Source organism: Scomber scombrus, chromosome 10, assembly GCF_963691925.1.
Source record: "Scomber scombrus chromosome 10, fScoSco1.1, whole genome shotgun sequence".
NCBI classification, from domain to species: domain Eukaryota; kingdom Metazoa; phylum Chordata; class Actinopteri; order Scombriformes; family Scombridae; genus Scomber; species Scomber scombrus.
In genome coordinates, this window is record NC_084979.1 from 25,388,497 (window position 1) to 25,406,567 (window position 18,071).

Sequence of the window (18,071 nt, forward strand, 5' to 3'; positions counted from 1 at the left end):
GTTTAGAGATATTTTTAAGATGGCAGACAGAGGTTTTGCATAGATGCCGTATATGGTCTTCAAAAACCAGCTGAGGGTCAAACTTAACTCCCAGATTATAGTGACTGAACAGGAGGAATTAATGTAACAAGAAAAACCTGTTTTCTATATTCATTTGAAAACCCCTTTTGTTTTAGGACATACTTGTACATTTAGGAGCCTGTTTCTCAGTAAACATAGAGTAAAGATAACAAAAGCAGTTGGGATATGCATTTCTACATTTTATTTCATGTTTATCTGCAATAAAAGATCATTGCTTAGTATGTAAAAATAACAGGCACAAAACAAAAATACATTTCCCCAGACTGTCAAATACAGTTCATGAGGCAATAACACCAGCAGGTTTAAAACAAATTCAAAATTAATTTACAAAGAAGACCAGTGAATAAGACTGTACTGGATGATACACAATATGTTAGCTGCTCAATGTCTATTCATGATACATGAATGATACTACTGAATAATTCTGCAGGTTTAACCTATTCAATCATCACCAAATTACATGATTGTATTGAATATAAAGCAACCTGGAGCGCTGAAGGACTGATGCTTCGTATGTTGATGTGTGTAGACTCACAAAACATCAGCATACTAAGCTTGTTTGAACATGCTGAAGTATATATCTATATATATACACATATATATAGATATATATCTATATATCTATATATATTTAAAAAAATATATATATATATTTTTAATACTTCAGCAAAAGATGTCACGATAATGCTTTGTCTGATATTTTATGTGCAATTTACAGTCATCCAAATCACAACAAAAAGATTGCAACAAACAAACAAAACAAAAAAACAATCATGCTCAATTCATTCTTGAAATGACGTTCCAGATATTACTTGTATTGATTTGTTACTGTTACTGTTACTTCCCTCCATTAGAAATTTTTCCATTCATGGCACTTTGTTGTATGTAAACAGTCACCTTTTGGTCCATGAGCTGGCTTGTCTAATTTCATCTGGAAAATACACAATTTCCTAGTGATGCCCAACAAATATGTTTTTTTTGTTGATTTTTTACATAAATTGTATAAATCATTCACTTTATAATTCACAAGTAGCCCTTTTCCTCTGGAGCTGCACAATTGTTAATTATTCTTCTTAGTCTCTTGCAGGTTCACTTTACGCAAAACACGAAGTACGAGCATTCAGTCTGTTTTCTTTGGTTCTCATATGAACTCCAGATTTTACACCACCGATGGTCAGTCTCACATTGCACACTTAAAAGGGAAGAGTATCCATGAAGATCTTTTCCACAATCGGTGGTGGAGGAACTAAATCTTCCAATTTAAGGTAAAAGATGCGCTGGAGGCCTTGAATGCACAGAGTCCTGAGCTCAGGCAACTTCCCAAGCAGCCTGGACAAATAATTGGGCCGCAAGGAGTCGGAGGCGCAACCAGAGACATGATCTTTCAGGCAGGTGATGAGCTGGTTCTGCAGGTCCTCCACGCGTTTTGATTCCTTAAGACCATGTCGGTCTGCAGAGGAAAACAAGATGCATGTTGAGAGTGAGAATAAAGCTTGATTATGCTGACTGCAACTAAATTATACACATTGATAACAGAGACTACAAACTTGTAAATCATGCACTGACTAATCTGTTTCCCTTTTGCTCATTTGATTCAAATCACAACACAACTAAAGATTGTATTTGGAAAGATTATTTAGTGAACTACTGCACTACTAGATATGCATTAGTATTGTCAGCTGCACTAATGCTGCTACATTGAAACAATTCCTTGCTTTAAATGTAAACTGGCTGTGTGGTTATGTTTAGTGTGCTGTGATATAGCGCATCCTCTATGTGCTATATGTGAGGCCGTGTTACATTTCGTCCTACAGCTGTTGTGCCAATCTATGTGTTGCATAACTGGCTTGTATTGTCCACACCAATGAAACCAGATTCTTCAAGCAAACTGTTGCTGTGCTTTAAAAAAAGTAACTCTCATATTTCCCGTTCTGTTAGACGTGTTGAAGGCTCTTACCCGTGATTATGACCAGGGCTGTGAGGCAGGAGAAGGAGGAGACGTCCAGCTTCATGCGATGGAGGCTTTGAGAAAACTCCAAAATAGAGTCAATCCAGTCCCCAAAGCTTCGGACGCACTGCATTTTATGAAGCACAGCCCCGTTGCAGAAAATGAGCTTGTCCATTTCAGCATTGGACCTTTAAAAGAAAAGAAAAAATAATATATGTTATTGATTTGATCATATTTTGAAATTCAACTGTTTATTACCATTGCCTTTAGTTTGACTCACCGATATGCAAGACGTAGGATGAATAGTTCAACAAACGCAGATTCCAGCAGCAGTTCCTGGTCTTCCATGCAGAAATCAGAGAATCCTGGGATGCTCTTCGCCCACTTCCTGATCACCTCCATGGAGGTCGTGAGTAAGTCGTAGAACTGTTTGATGTCATTTGCATCCTCTTTCTGGTTTGGACTGACTTCTGTCTCATCATACTGAAATCACAGACAGCAAAGAAGTGCTTAATGTAAGTGGCCAGTCAAATTACTACCAACAAACTGGGGAAAAAAAGGGATTTTGTTTTGTTTTTACCTTGGAATAATCCATTTTCCCAACACTGGGGTTCGAGTCGATATGGGCCCTCACAAGTGAAGCGATCATGCTCACTGGAGACACTGTGTTTGTCACGTCCTGGACAACTTTAGGCTTGGAAGGCAGGCGACCTCTTCGTCCTTTCAGGCTGTCTGTCCTTACAACTGGAAAAATGGTGACATCAGTGTTAATTGGGAAATCACCTTGTGTTTCTTTTTGATGTGAAATTGAAAAACTGCCTACTTTTAGCTCACATTTAACATGCAAATTCTACTCTGATTCATCTTTATTTCTGCTGAGCTCACCTTCTCTCACCATGCCCACAGCTAGACACTTCTGGAAACGGCAAAACTGGCATCGATTCCGCCTCCTCTTGTCCACAGGACAGTCCTTGTTGGCAAGGCAGACATACTTGGAATTCTTTTGTACTGTACGCTGTGAAATAAAAAGAAGAATTATTTGAAACATGACTCAAACACTGACAAATTCTGTTAGATAACATTTTTGCATTGCAAAGTTATCTGTTTCAAAACTGGCTGCACAGGCAGATCTTATTACCTTGAAAAACCCCTTGCATCCCTCACAGGTGCGGACCCCATAGTGCTGACAGGAGGCGTTGTCCCCACACACAGCGCAGCAGCCCTCGTTTCCATTCGGACTTTTTAATTTGGGTGATAAGCTCCCGTCCAGCTGGTCTGTGCCATCGTGGCTACATGCCTGCTCCATTGCCAAGGCAGGGAAGGTGAGTGTAGATGCATGAGAATGGGCCAAAGTGAAAGGGTCCTGCTCTCGTAAGTGAGGCTGACCCAAATGAGACATGTCTTCCACAGACCCTGAACTGAATGTGAAGAAAGAGGGTGCATGTTGCACTGAGGTCTCCTCAGTCCCCCAGTATCCTGGACTGGGCGAGTAAGGACCAAAAGCTGAGTCCCAAGTGGGCGCAAGCTGAGTCTGGAAACCGGGGGTTGATGGAGACGGGGCTGATGCTGGGCTGCCAAAATAATCAGACCCACCGGGAGAAACGGCCTCATCCGGGTAACTCAGCGTGAACGTTCCAGGGTAGCAGCCGTAAACCTGGAGGTCATCTAGTTTGAATGGAGCCGTCTCCTGGCCTGATGGCGGCGTGATGTGGGCAGGGGTTGCAGTGAACTGGCATGAATATGCATCAAAATCGCCCCCCTGAGTGCCCACCAGGGAGCTGATACTTGGCAGAGACGGAGGAGAGAGGTGATCCCGTGGGCTGCTCATATCCACAGTCAACCTAGAGATAAAGTCTGCGTTCTGGAGCTCCGAGCTGCCAAGATTGTTGTCAAAGGGCTGAGATCCATGCTGGGGGTGGATGCAAGTCATGGCTGCAAGACTGAAAAAGACGTAATCACAAATATTAGAGCTTTTTTTTCGGACATTTTACTTTATCTTAAAACTTCAAGCCATGGCCAATTAGCTAGAGGTCTGAATTAAGCATCTGAGCCTTTGCTGTGTGGTAGTTTGATTAAATACAAATCATTATAACATGGGGTGCTCCATGTAATCACAATATCAACTGAAATGATTAAGGTCTTAAAATACATTTTGAAACAGGGTCTGAAAGTTAACTAATAATGCAAATCCTTTATTTAGATCCTTAAAATATCAGTGTATTTCTAAATGTAATGTATTTAACCTTAGTTCAGTTAGCATAAACCAGTTGTCACACAATGAATCAGAGGATTTATGGGTCTGAGAACCTGGGATTAAATGACAAACTGCTGAATAAATTAGCATCCGTCATATTATGAGAAAACCTAGAAAGTCATTTGCTCTAGCAACAGTGATAAATAATCCTCTCAAATATAACTGTGTAGTAGCCTATATATAGTCAAGTGCACATGACTGCAGAGTAGGGTTGACTTTCATACAGGAACACATATCACATACTGTGTGGGAATCACTTGGGGCACCCTCTCTGGTACACTTTAAACTGTATTCTCCAATTTAAGATGCACATATGAATATTCTGAAAAGTCAAGTGCACATGACTGCAGTGTAGGGTTGACTTTCACACAGGAACACATGTCACATACTGTATGGGAAACCCTCTCTGGTACACTTTAAACTTCATTCTACAACTTAAGCTGCACATAATGAAATGCCTGATCTGAAAAATCTGAAATATGATTCGTGCAAAGTTGCTACTCACTATTTTCTAGTGCAAAAAAAAAAAAGTCGATTTAGCACCTTGTAAACTATAAAACTTTTATACACCTTTGTTTTCTTCTCAGTGAATGAGAAGGGGGCGGTGGCTCTCTCTCTCTGTTCCCATTTAAACTTCATTTTGATGCCCCTAAGCAGCAGTTGTAAAAAAAAAAAAAAAAAAGTACACTGTTGGAAAAACTAAAATAATAATAATAAATATTTCTTACCTGTTATTAGGGCTGGTCTACAAGTGTGCTGAAATGTCTGTACTCCACAAATGACAGTCGATCATCTTCAGTGTCTCCCAGCTGGTGCAGTAGTCCCCAAGCTCTCAACTTCACAAGGCTCTTATAGCGCTGGCGATATTCTACCCATGACGTCGGAGAGTGTTTCCATACATGGTTGTCGGTGGGCGGGGAGATTTCCAGCCTCCAACCAATCACGACGCGCCTTCGAGAGAATAGTCGACGGATGACGCACTACGGGATTCCGTTGACGTGCGTAGAGCGAAGAACCGCAGCATTGTCCTCTTGAGACTCTCACACACACGCATTACGCGCGCGCACACACACACACACACACACAGCTGCTATTAAATGAAGAGACAACAACAAAAAAGCAAAACTCAATAAAGATGAATAAAACTTTGATATTCTGGTGGAAGCAGGAACAGATAATACATTATGCAACTCGCCCCTAAACAGAGAGTCTCTTTGTCATAATGGTTGTAAGTTTTTTTGTTTCATTGATAAAATGGAAAAAGATATGATTTCATCATCGCCGCCGTCTTTATATAAACAGGAAGTCACAGAAGCTCAGAGGTTTTTCTAAGAGACAGGGGCTATTTTTAATATCTTTGTGAAGAGTAAAAGTTAAAAATATGTATATTATCTGATCAACAGTATACCATAGAATAGATATTGCATTACTAATTACCAGCAATTGCCTACCTCAGAGGCCTGTAAATCCAAGAGCCCCCCAAAAAAGCTCCAGGTGTAGTGTATGTGAATTGATTTGTGCAAATTATATGAAATGTCTTGGGGAGCGTAAGAGTTAAAACTATATAATCTGATCAGGTCCAAGAGCCCAAAAAAACTGGTTTACACCAATTACATGAAAGAGTTGTTTGGGTATATGCTCCAGAAAAGGCACATTATCCACTCATATGAGAAGTTGGGTCATGTTTTATTACCCAACTCCGTACTGAAGAGAGTGTGTCAATATATAACTGTAAGACATTCAGTTTCAAGTTTCCATTTGGCATATTCCTAAATTAGTTTGTGCTTTTTCAAATTATGACAAGGCAAATCTTGCAGTAGTATGGTTATATTGCACAGAGACTGAGATCATTTTTATTGTTATTATTATTATTATTATTATTATTATCATTATTATTATTATTATTATTATTATTATTGCATTTTGCGTAATCTAATTTTTATTCCCTGCAGTTTTATGATTTTTTTAATTGCTGTTTGTTTATTCTGTTTTTCTGTTAGGCACTTTGTAACTTTTTAAAGATAAGTGCAATATATAAATAAAGTTTCTTATTTATATTATTTGTCTGAACATGTACGTGACATTGACACAACAGCACTTTTACAACACAGACTTTATGAAGCTTATAAATGTTGAATTATTTCAGATACTTGCAACTTCAGTGTCATTTTTTAAGTTAATATTTTATGTTACTGTACATCAATATATCATAACGCATCCTTTTAATTGTGTCTTTATGTAAAGTAGCTTCATTTATTTTCGCATACACACATAATATTTTGAGGCCGTGGTGTTCTGACTCTATTGAGCATATTCCTTAATTAATGTGTGTTTAATCAAATTATCATAAAGCATATGTGGGTTCAGGTGGTATCCTAGTATAGAAAAACTGAACACATTGCACAGAGAGTGGGGAGAACAGGGGCTCAGCAGACATGTACAAGAGTCAGACACAATGCCACCTGTAAAACAAAGACAATTATTGTCCTCGTGATGATAATCATCATTGTAAAGTTTGTAATGTTGAATTATTTGAGACTGCCAGACCTGCTAGTTTATTGTCTGTTTATTGTTTTTAAGGATAGATCTTTTGTAAAGTTGTATATGAGCATATATCGTAACTTTTTATTGTGTCTATATATTTCTCACGCTCCATCGTCACCAGAAACTACTTTTGACATCTACTCGCTTAGAAAAACTCTTCTCAGGCCTTCTTTGAGATCCATGTACATCTCAAACTTTTACTTCTCTTGGTTTTCTAAAAGCATTTTTGAACACCCAGCAGCTCACTTCCCCTGAATGTCATTCATAAATTCCAATTGGGAGGAAGAGCTGGTCACAAGAGAAGAAGTACAAACTGACATTGTGATCATGGAAATTCTGCATGTTTTAATGCAGGGAGTCCTTATCCCCAGCCGTCCGTTCAAGGCCGTTCTCATAAGAAGAGACAGTTGCTATCAGCTTCAAGAGGAAATTATGGGACAGTACACATTTTTGACCGTGCAGTCAGAGGTGGAAAGTAATCACCTTCCCATTGGAGTTTTTCTTTTTTTCTTCCTGTGAATGACTTGGCACCTGTGATGTCATGCCAACACAGGCTGGGCCTCCCTGCTGCACAGAAACTGATTTAACTGGTTATCTGATCTGGATTATCAGACACAGTCATTTGCGACATCAACAGGATCCTTTCTGTTGATCTTTCATTCAGATGTCAGAGAGTAGCTTCAAGTTATTTAGAGGACGGACAAAGTTGTTATCAGTACAAAAACAGTTGAGTTATTTTGTTCTGTGTGTGTACCAGTATGTAGGTTATAAAGTTGCAACCCACTCAAAATAGCCTATAATCAGGGTGAACTTACGTACTGGCCTTTTCCCATCTGTAATAGCTATTTTAGTCCGGCAGACTGTAGTGGTGGCGCTGCAGAGAGGAAAACAACACCAGTGCTTCCCGGTTAGAGCAAGCCAGCAGGAACAGCACCGGGCTTTGATGTCAGTTTGAATTAGTGGCCAAAGGTCACATGATGCTCTTAGGCCCAAAAATAAATTTCTCATAGACTTACATTGTAAAAGAGACGTTGAGCATCACAACCCCTGCAAAATGAGTTTGTTTCATCACAAGAATCAGTCTGATAACATCTGGAAAGCCTAGACTGATTGAATTGTTTTATGTCTGTTGGAGTTAGCTGGAGGGCTAAACCGAAAGTAACAGGCTCGGCTGGTGGAAGTCACAAGTCGCTAGTGGGCCCCACAGATTCGAAAGCTACGTGAAAGAGGTCTCTGACGCTGTATCTACTTCTCTATACATCAATGGGTGAGAACCAGAGTGGAACGTGACAACTAAAAACAGAAAGGAAACTAACCACGCAGAGTAGAACGTATGAACGATTACGATGATAACAAGTTAAATGACCACTGTGTAGGATTAGTGGCATGTAAGATAGCTTTAAGATAAGAACAATTTATTATCTATGTACAAGTACAAGGAAATGTTGTTTTGAGCCAAACATTAGATGCCTATTTAGAATAATAATATATTTTTTAAAAGAGTCAGTGTTTTGTTTGTTCATTCTGTGCTGCTGTAGAAACATGGCAGTACAACATGGCTCCCTATGTAGATATAAAGGGCTCATTCTAAGGTAATAAAACACAACTATACTTATTGTCAAGTGATTATACTCTAATGAAAAAATATTTATGAATATAATATACCATGCCAATATTTCTGCCAATGGATCCCTTAGCTGCATCGAATTTTGTCCTCTTTATGCAAGTTGGCTCTTTTATTTGCACCAGATGATTTGTGAGAGAACAACTCAAATTCGCTGATGAACATCCAGAGCTCTGAATTGTTTTTTTGTTTTGTTTTTTCTCCTCCTCGACCTGAATTGGTCGAAGGAGCAAGGAAAACACACTGAGTTTCCCGACTTAAAGGACAGCATACTGGGGGGAAAACAAGAACTTAACTAACAAAGAAAACTGAAGCTGTCTCAAACTATTTGGACTATGAGGGAGATTTTGTGGTTTATTTTGAGAACTGGTCAAAGCAATAGTACTAAAAGAGAAACAGAACTGTACCATGTTCGGTGTTATTGTTAAATGAATGCCAACTATATATTCTGAGGTAGATAAGCAGGTCTTTGGGTATTTTCATTCCTTTACTTCTCCTTTAAAACACCTAGGCATTTGTGCACATATCACTCCATAGTGTGTTAAAGCAGAGCTTACAGAGTGATATGAGAGAAATGTGGCTTATACAGTTTACGTATGTAAAAGTTTGGACAGATCTTAACAAATAACATATTTTGTTTTTTTTAATTTATTTTTTTAATTGAAAGGATGCAAATGATTTTTGTATCTAGCTAAAAGTCTTTGAATTGTTGTATTTTGTATTTTCTCCCATTCTTACCTGCAAAAAGCTTGTAGTTCTACAATATACTTGGGGCGTCTTGCATGCACAGCTCTTTTAAGATTTACCCACAGATGGGGGGACTGTGTGGGCCTTTCCAAAACCTTCAGCTTGCATCTGTTGAGGTAGTCCATGGTGGATTTCGAGGTAAGTTCAGGATCATTATCCTGAGTTAACGTCTTCTTTTCAGCTACAGCTATTTTACAGACAGTGTGACTCTTCCATGATGGTCTTTTAAACCTTCCTGCAGGTTTTTTTGCAGGTAAATGAGGGTTTTGATTTGCCTTTCTGACCAGCACATGAGCAGTTCTCTCTGAGCTTTCTTGGTCTTCCAGATCTCACCTGTACCTCCACAGTTCTCCTAAACTGTCATCTCTTATTTATATGTCACACTGTGGAAACTTCAAGCTGACAACAGTTTATTATCTTCTTGTAGCCTTCCCCTGCATTGTCGTTATCAATAACTTTCAGTTTCAGTCTTACGCAGCTGCTTAGAGGAAACCATGGTTGCTGAGTGTTTTCACAAGGTTTGAGGTGTCAGAGTATTTGTAAAGCTTTGAAATTGTCCTAATGACAATTGTTAACATGCCTCAGAGCTAACGAGCTGATTAAGGTCTGGGACTTTGTTACAAGAATATGATATTTTCAAACTTTTACGGTTCTCAAACTTTTTTATTAAAGTTTTTATTTATTTTTTTGTGTTAAACTTATGACATAAAAACTAACTATGCATTAATGTTTGCTGAAATATTGTGCTTTATGTTCTATATTCTAGAGAGGCTGTGTTTACATCGTCTCAATCAAAAAAATAAAAATCCAGCTATGTTATTTGACAAGTTGTGCATACAACTGTAAGTGCAACTGTTCACATACATCACGTACTTGTTATGTATTATCACGTGTGCATGACCAGAGCTCCACCCACCACCTGTTGCTCCTTCAGGGAGCTATTTTTGTGTCAAGAAGATGTTTATCATTGTGGAGAAATCCTCTAGTTCTTCAGGCCAAACTTGTCATGCCTTTAAAACACTGTTAGGTGGGATTTCAACTGTTTAACATCTCCTTTCAAATCCCCAAGCTGCCAGGAGAACGATGGGGACTCTGTGAAAGAATTCAGCATTGTGAAAAGACTGAGAGTGCAGTACATTAAGTGTGTTCATCAGATAGACTTGAGCTTCAACTGTTATAGCGGGAGAAAAAAAAGCTGTTACAGCTGTTGAAGTCAGTTGTCTATTAGATCCCTGATAGTTTGCATACAAATGTAAATGAGGCAGAGATGATGCTATCAGTAGTGCTTTGCATCTTTTTCCAAACTTTAGAGGATTCTTCTGCATATGCACAATTAGTACTTGCTGATTTTAGCTCTGCATGTAAAACATTACAGCCTCATTCATTGGTTTGGAAGTAAGTGTTATAGCTGTGCCACCAGCTATTTGCAGGAGGGTCAGTATATCAACATACCTCATGGATTTGTCATCCTCCTTGTCCTTTTCAGATTGTACAATAATGAGTGTCAGCATTTACCCTGAGTGACAACACACTGCATGAACACGACGGGAGTAAAGCAACACCTGTCTCTTTTTGGACTTGCAGATACATTTGGGTCTGACACAGCTCATATTCTGTACTCAAAATATCAGCTTCTCCTAGCGGGCAGAACATCGGGAACTCTCGGTGACCGGGTTCAAACATGCCTTTGTGCTCAGTGGTCTCTCCATGCTAAGTACTGTAGTGACATTAGTGGCTTTATGGGGTGTGCAAGGTATGGATTGTCTGAATCTTTGCAACATGATATGAAGTAGTGTTTGTATACATGTGTGGACCTGTATTTATATATGCATAGGCTCTTATGTAATGGACAAATAGAAACACGTGTACGATGGTATGTAGTGAAATGGAACAGCTACCCTAGTTTTTGTGGCTGTACACTGTGATGGTTTTGTAGTGCAGAAAAGTAGTTAATATTTTGTCTTTTTTTTTTTTTTTTTACATGATTCACATTATTTGACATTTGACTTTTAACTGCAACCTCAAAAATTAGCATCTTGTGACCATTTGACACTATGCCAACAGCAGTCACCCAATTAAATATTAAAAAATTGTTAGATTCACACTGAGCAAGTATTTATTTGACTGTTGTGATTCCCTTATAACAAAAAGATAACTATTATTCTGTTCACTCATACATTGAAAAGCTGCCTGGATGGAGGTCAATGACATACATATGGTTGACATCTATAAAGGAAAAGGCTGACGAATTTCAGTTTTTCTCATTAGATGATTGTGAACTCTTGGCGAACTGGTTCAAACATGACTTTGTACTCACTGGCCTCTAAAAGTTGAGCAAGGACATCGATGTTCTTAGAGTATGCAACGTAGAGATGGTTTGCAACATGATATGAAATATGAAGTCATGTCTGTGTATGTATAGGGATGGGTATGCAGGCCCATCTCTTTGGCTAGGGATTTTCTTTACCTTTCAGCTCGCTTCCCAAACAGGTCAGTGAGCCACACCGTTGCATTAGTTGGACGTTCCTTATTTATGAAGAGAGAGATTACGGAAGCTTGTTGAGAAACTGCTCCAAGGACAGCAATGAGATAGTAATTCTCTGGAGGGTAGCTCTGGGTGGAAATTCTTTGAGAAATTTACAATGTAGTACAAGTTCGAGAGGTTGTGTGATGTAGCACAAAAAGTGTGTGTGTGTGTGTGGGGGGGGGGGGGGGGGGGGGGGGGGGGGGGGGCCTGACGTATTTTTAAATGTTTTTGGACAACAATGGAGCTCCATGACGCAGAGGAAGCTTACTCAGAAAAATACTTGTTACTAAACCAATACATTATTGGTTTGGCTCTGCACGTGAGATTGTTGACAATAAGAAAAACATAGAAAACCACACGACTAAGTATCTCCGGCTGTGTTAGCAGCACTGTGAGGCTGTATGTTGGCACAGTGTTGCTTTTAGCTAAATGCTAATGTCAGCATGCTAAAATGCTCACATTGACAATGCTAATATTCTAATATTCAGCAGATATTAGTGTTTACCATTGCTACCAATGCTTAGTGTAGTGTGTTAGCATGCTAACATTTGGTAATTAGCACTCAGCACAAACTATAGCTGAGGCTGATGGGAATGTTAGTGTTTTTCTAGGTATTTAGTCATAAACCAAAATATTGGATGAGTAAAAAAAATGATGAGATGATAGAATTTCAGGAAAGGTGAAGTGATCCCCAAATTTTACAAGGAGGACATGAGTGTCTGTGAAAGTGTGTGCTTAACCATAGCAGTTGTGATATTTCATTTGATAAGAGGAAACTTTGACCTGCTGGTGGTGCTATATGAACAGCTTGGGGACCATTAGAAGTCATTAGGATACGTCCCCTGGGCACCATGCATATCTGTTTCCAAATGTCATTGCAATTCATTCAGCAGTTGTCAAGATGTTTCTCTTAAACCCATAAATATCAACCTTTACGGTGGTGCTATGAAAAGTCAAGGGGTCGCCAAAGTCTTTAGGATTCATCCTCTGGGGATCATGAATGTCTGCAAAAAATTTCAGGGCGATCTATCTGATAGATGAGGCACCACGTCGTCCATAGCATGAATAAAACGTCTCAGGGCAGTAATTTACTTGACTGATGGGATTAACACCATTCTTCAGGATTTCACTTCTTTGTTGTTTAGATGATGGAGGAAAGGAGAAATTCCCCCACAGGTGTTCAGTTGGATTTATTATGTATCTCCCCTCATTTATAAGGGTTATTTTCTTTAATTTGTGACTGATTCCCAAATGGTGAGTGTAAAGTTGGTCATATCTATTACAGCATTTTATTGTTGAGATTTATCTTGGGCAGTGAAATATGATCTCATAGTCATATTTTTACAAGAATAAACTGGAAGAAACATGTTTGTCTGTGTAATTTTCAGTTCTTGTCATCTGTATCTCCACATTCCCAACCACACACAATCCATCAGTTATGTTTCTTCTACAAAACAGATGTGAGAAAATATCAGCGATATACTGCATATCCTCTTTAATACCACATGTGGAAAATGTTGCAATAAAACAGAAAACACAGACCATAAGAGTGACATATTTGGAGAAGCTGCTGTACCCATGACGAAAACATGACTAGGTCTACTGAGACTCTTCCCCTTTTTTATGGCCAAACACGTGAAGCAGTTTTCTATCGCTCCCACATTCCTCGAGGAAGCTTAAGTCACCACTGTCCTTATCGGGTTCCACTTTCCAGGCTCAAATGAAAAGAGGATGAGACATCACACTTTATAGACATCTCATATGCGTTCTCAACTTTTGCTGACATATGCACCAACCACAGGATGCATCACATACTGTTCATGCTCCATCTGGTGGTGCAGTGTGGGAATGTGACATTGAAGTGTAAATCCTGTGTAGTTTGTGTCTGGTCCTGACTGCACATTTGTGGCAAAAAATAGAAGCGTGAATCTGACAACAAATCACACACTCCGGTGCTGAAGTGGAAGGAAATTAAGACCAGGGAGAGTGTTTGATTATATTGGAGTTTAATCTTATCCTGAGGTGCAAACAATATGATATACTAACATATTTAAAAGTTCATTCTCAGCCTTGGTAACAAAACAATCTCAACACAAACTCCTTCTGCTGAGGAAGATTGTGTGATACCATCAAAAGCCACTAATGGACCTTGAGGCGAGACTGTTTTGCTAACTGCAGTTTTCAAAGGTCAAGAATCAACTTTCACTCTCAATTTTTAAGTGAGCATCAAGAAGAACTCCTCGTCCACAAGAAAGAGCTCAGAAAACTTGAAATTTGAATATTTATAATTGCATGACAACCAGGGTTGGGAAGGTTACTATGGAAATGTAATAGGTTACAGATTACTAGTTACCCTATTTAAAATGTAATAAGTAATGTAACTATTTAAATTACTTAATCAACTTATTACATTTGATTACTTTTTGCTTACTTTTTAAATGTTCTAACCAATGTTTTCAGCTGTTAGGGTAAGTTTACCCATTAAGCACCAAAATCTAAGTTCAGGTGTTTTTCATGGATACTGACATGATTTATAAGGGAGATCATTTCTTATAAAGGAAGATTTATCTCTCATTTGAAAATGTATTCATTAGTTCATGTAGATTTTGGAATATAAAATAAAGATATGAAAAAGGTCAAATGTCTGGCATGGGCTTAACTGGTACTGTGACACCATTTAAGACCACCTCATGATTTATTTACAAAATATTAAAAATATTTTTTTAAACAGAAATATATGTATTCAGGAACATGTTAAATATTAAAAGATGAGGAAAAACCCTCCTGAGTAAAAGGTCTGACTTCAGATGTAACCCCCTTTGTAATCATTTTTCAATTTAATAAAACATTATTTTCACAGTAATCGATTACAGTTACATTTATTTTGGTTTAAATTACATAATGTCGTTACATGTAAGTGGTTACTCGCCAACACTGCTGACAACTGAGCAATCATTATCTGCTGCATGATACGAAAGCTCTAGACCGGCTACTGATTAACTAACAATACAACAATTATTAGTTATAGCGAAAGAATAATAGTAATATATGGTTTGGACACAGAAGAGATGATACAAGTAAAAGATAAATCTTTGACCAGTCAACCTGTTTCACAGCAGACATTTTGTCATGTCACAGCTGGAAAAGCACAGGTGTAAATATTAAAATTATGGTTGATTTCCAGTTTCGGGGGCCACAGTATTGCTCTGTTGTTGGCAGTCATGATTTAATGTGACGCCCTCATTTATGTTATTAGCAACACCTTTTCCTTTTATGACAGGTAAAAATGTTTGCTGTGAAAAAGGCCTAAAGGGATTGCTTCAGTACTATCCAGGAAATGTTTTATTTTTATCTACCCTGAAAAAGGAAGTGTTGGAAAGAGTTTGTCTAAATATAGATTCTGTGTTTTTTTAGCAATTCAGACAAGGAAACAGTAATGTATTTGTATTTCCACTGTGCTCATTCAAATATGCAGACTCTTATAAACGTTGGTGAAAGTGTGTATTTTGTGGTCAGTTGGATGGAAAGCAGTACTAGATACAGCATATAACTCACCTGCTGATCATCCTCAGCATATTTCACATCCATAAATAATTGGTTTCGCTTTCATCTGTTTACTGTTGAATTCAAGCAGTGTGGCACCTTAATCCAAGATGTGAAGAACAAAAAGCAAATACGACTTTCAGTATTTTAAAGGAAGTGTATTTTATTTGAACTCTAAAAAGGCTTACAATGAATGGATTTAAATGTATAATGTTTTAACTGTTGTTTTTGGGGGGAAAACCTACTTTTCAGAATCAAATAAATCTTTTTTTTTGTATTAATTAAACATTATATTCTATTTGTTTTATTTGATTATTTGTACGCCACATTTCTTACACAAAAGCAATTCAAAGTGCTTAACATATGCAGTAAAACATTAAAAAAACATCTAAAATATCTAAAATGTCAATTAAAGAATATAAATGTTTTAAAATGGAAATTAAAGTAGCCTCACTGTACGGAATAACTGGAACTGAGACCGTACGTATGTTATATACAAATATATATAAATACACTGTTTATAGATATGTATAGTAAGCTCTGTGTGTGTGTGTGTGTGTGTGTGTGTGTGTGTGTGTGTGTGTGTGTGTGTGTGTGTGTGTGTGTGTGTGTGTGTGTGTGTGTGTGTGTGTGTGTGTTTATAACATTTTGTAACCCACTTTTCATTCATATATACTGTACATGTCTGGAGCCCCAATGACCACTGTTTATTCTACGTTTTGTTCATCTGTACTACTACCAGTCTTCCCTGAGGTCATTATGGTGTTGACCTTTGACCTCTGTACATCCTCAGCCTTGTCAGCACATTGTTCTCAGTGAATCTACATTTCCCTTCACATTTGCACGTTTGCACGCCAGCATTAACAAAATGACCTTACAACTGTGACATATATTTTACATTTTTGTGTAGAAGATAAATTTCACCACAGACTAAAAACACACTGAGCAATAAAAAATTTTGATCTTCATCTCAAACCTGACATGTTAAAAATAAAGAGTGCCTATTTGTATCTTCTGAAATCAAAGTTCATGACCTCATGTGCTCCACTTTACATTTACCATTTAAATAAAGTGAACAACCTCAACAGTGTGTGTAGCCACGACTGTATATACCTCACGTTTGTGAAATTAATTACCACTGGAGGGCAGCATCCTAACATGACTGAGTAACTTCAGTTAAACATGACGCTCAATTTCATATGAACTGAAGGGAGACTGTGGCTCTATCTTTTTGTTTTACAGGAACAATTAACCACTCAAATGAGAAAACTTGTATTTTAATAACTGACTATTTTTTTGGTTTTGGCTGGGTGATCAACAGCTGTGAAACGTCATCAATATCAGCAGTATATTAAGGAATATTAGTTGTAGTTAGTGAGTTATTTAAGTTATTAAGCACAGGTAAAACAACACAAAATACATGACAGGATCTTAAAATGACTGTAAAATAAACGAAGGTGGTTTATTAAGATTTTTAAAAGGGAATAAAGGAATACAGCGATGGCAGCTATACAATTATATGTTATCAGTGAAGACAGAAATGAGATAAACAGACACACAACTTACAGAGGAAAATAAAGAATAACTGATAATTACATTCAGTAACTAAATATGTTAATAGCTGCTAAAGTATTACATACATATGCTAAAAAAGGTACAAGGAGTGAAAAGGCCACAACATACAAAACTCAAGTAGTTTAAGCCTGAATTTAACAGGTTTGTGCTGCCTCTGAATTATAAGAGTGTTGTTCTAAATCCTAACATACAAATTATTTTCATGTGTGGTGTTAAAGTTGTATCAAAGAATTTCTATTAAACTCTATTAAATTATTACAAGGCTCATACTGCACATTTGCTAATGTGTTGTGCTGAAATGAATGCATGAATTACTTCACAAACTCATGGCCGAGTTGGCGTGTGGTTGTCAGTGTTGAACAATAACTTTCCATCCTGCTTACATTAAGTGAAAATGACGCAAGGCTCGGCCCTGCTGCCATCAGAGACGTTTCATCACAGCACACTTTGAATAATGAGCTCTGTCTTCATTCTTGTCTTTTGTCGGCCTGGGAGACAAAATCTTTTCTGTCGTCCGTTTGTAGGTCACAAGAATGTCCCCCTTTGAGTCCTTCCCACTCTCGCATTCCTCCCTCATCGACTGCCCACATGTGTTAGGCCACACACACTACACTGGTCCAGCACTGGGTTCATTTTTAAGGACAGATCTGTTGATGTCACACAGGGTTAGCAGGTGTGGATTACCAGGAGCTGATCACATAAGAAAACAGTGGAAGAAGTACTCAGATCCTCCACTTAAAGAAAATAGTTTAACAATTAGGGAAATATGCTTAAACGCTTTGATACCCCTCTCACATCCTAGCTTAGCTTAAAGGCCTGGCAACAGAACAGAGGGGAAAAGGTTAAAATAAATCCCAAAACCTCTAAAGCTGACTAATTTAAAGGTTTATCTTGTTTGTTTAATCCGTACCAAAACTGATAACTACAGTCAGGAGCTGATTAGTTTAACTTAGAATAAACGGAGAACAGAGGCAGTAACAATGTCCAATGTGAAATCAGTTTAAAGTCTAAAAACGTCCATTTATGCCAGTTTATGTGCCATTTCTTAGGCAGGCACGACAACTTCCTTTAGTTTACACTTGTTGCCTGCAGAGCTAACATATAGTCCAGCCACTAACCCTACTGTAAAATGTAAAATTGCCAGTTTTACACTTTAAATTGATTAAACAAAGAAGATGTAACATGCTTATTAGTGAGTTTGTAGGCAGGTTTTGTCACTTTTGGACAG

The 18,071-nt window shown here is 37.9% G+C and overlaps 1 protein-coding gene across 1 annotated transcript; it reads right to left on the bottom strand.

Moving 5' to 3' along the window:
• Positions 1-245: 245 nt before the first annotated feature.
• Positions 246-5,092, bottom strand: nr4a1 (nuclear receptor subfamily 4, group A, member 1). Its single transcript, XM_062426851.1, has 7 exons — positions 5,012-5,092; positions 3,168-3,969; positions 2,915-3,044; positions 2,610-2,773; positions 2,310-2,512; positions 2,039-2,217; positions 246-1,531 (listed from the first exon to the last, which is right to left on the bottom strand). The coding sequence occupies exons 2-7, from the start codon at positions 3,957-3,959 to the stop codon at positions 1,275-1,277; spliced, it is 1,725 nt and encodes a 574-aa protein (XP_062282835.1). The 5' UTR covers positions 3,960-3,969; positions 5,012-5,092; the 3' UTR covers positions 246-1,274.
• Positions 5,093-18,071: the final 12,979 nt, after the last annotated feature.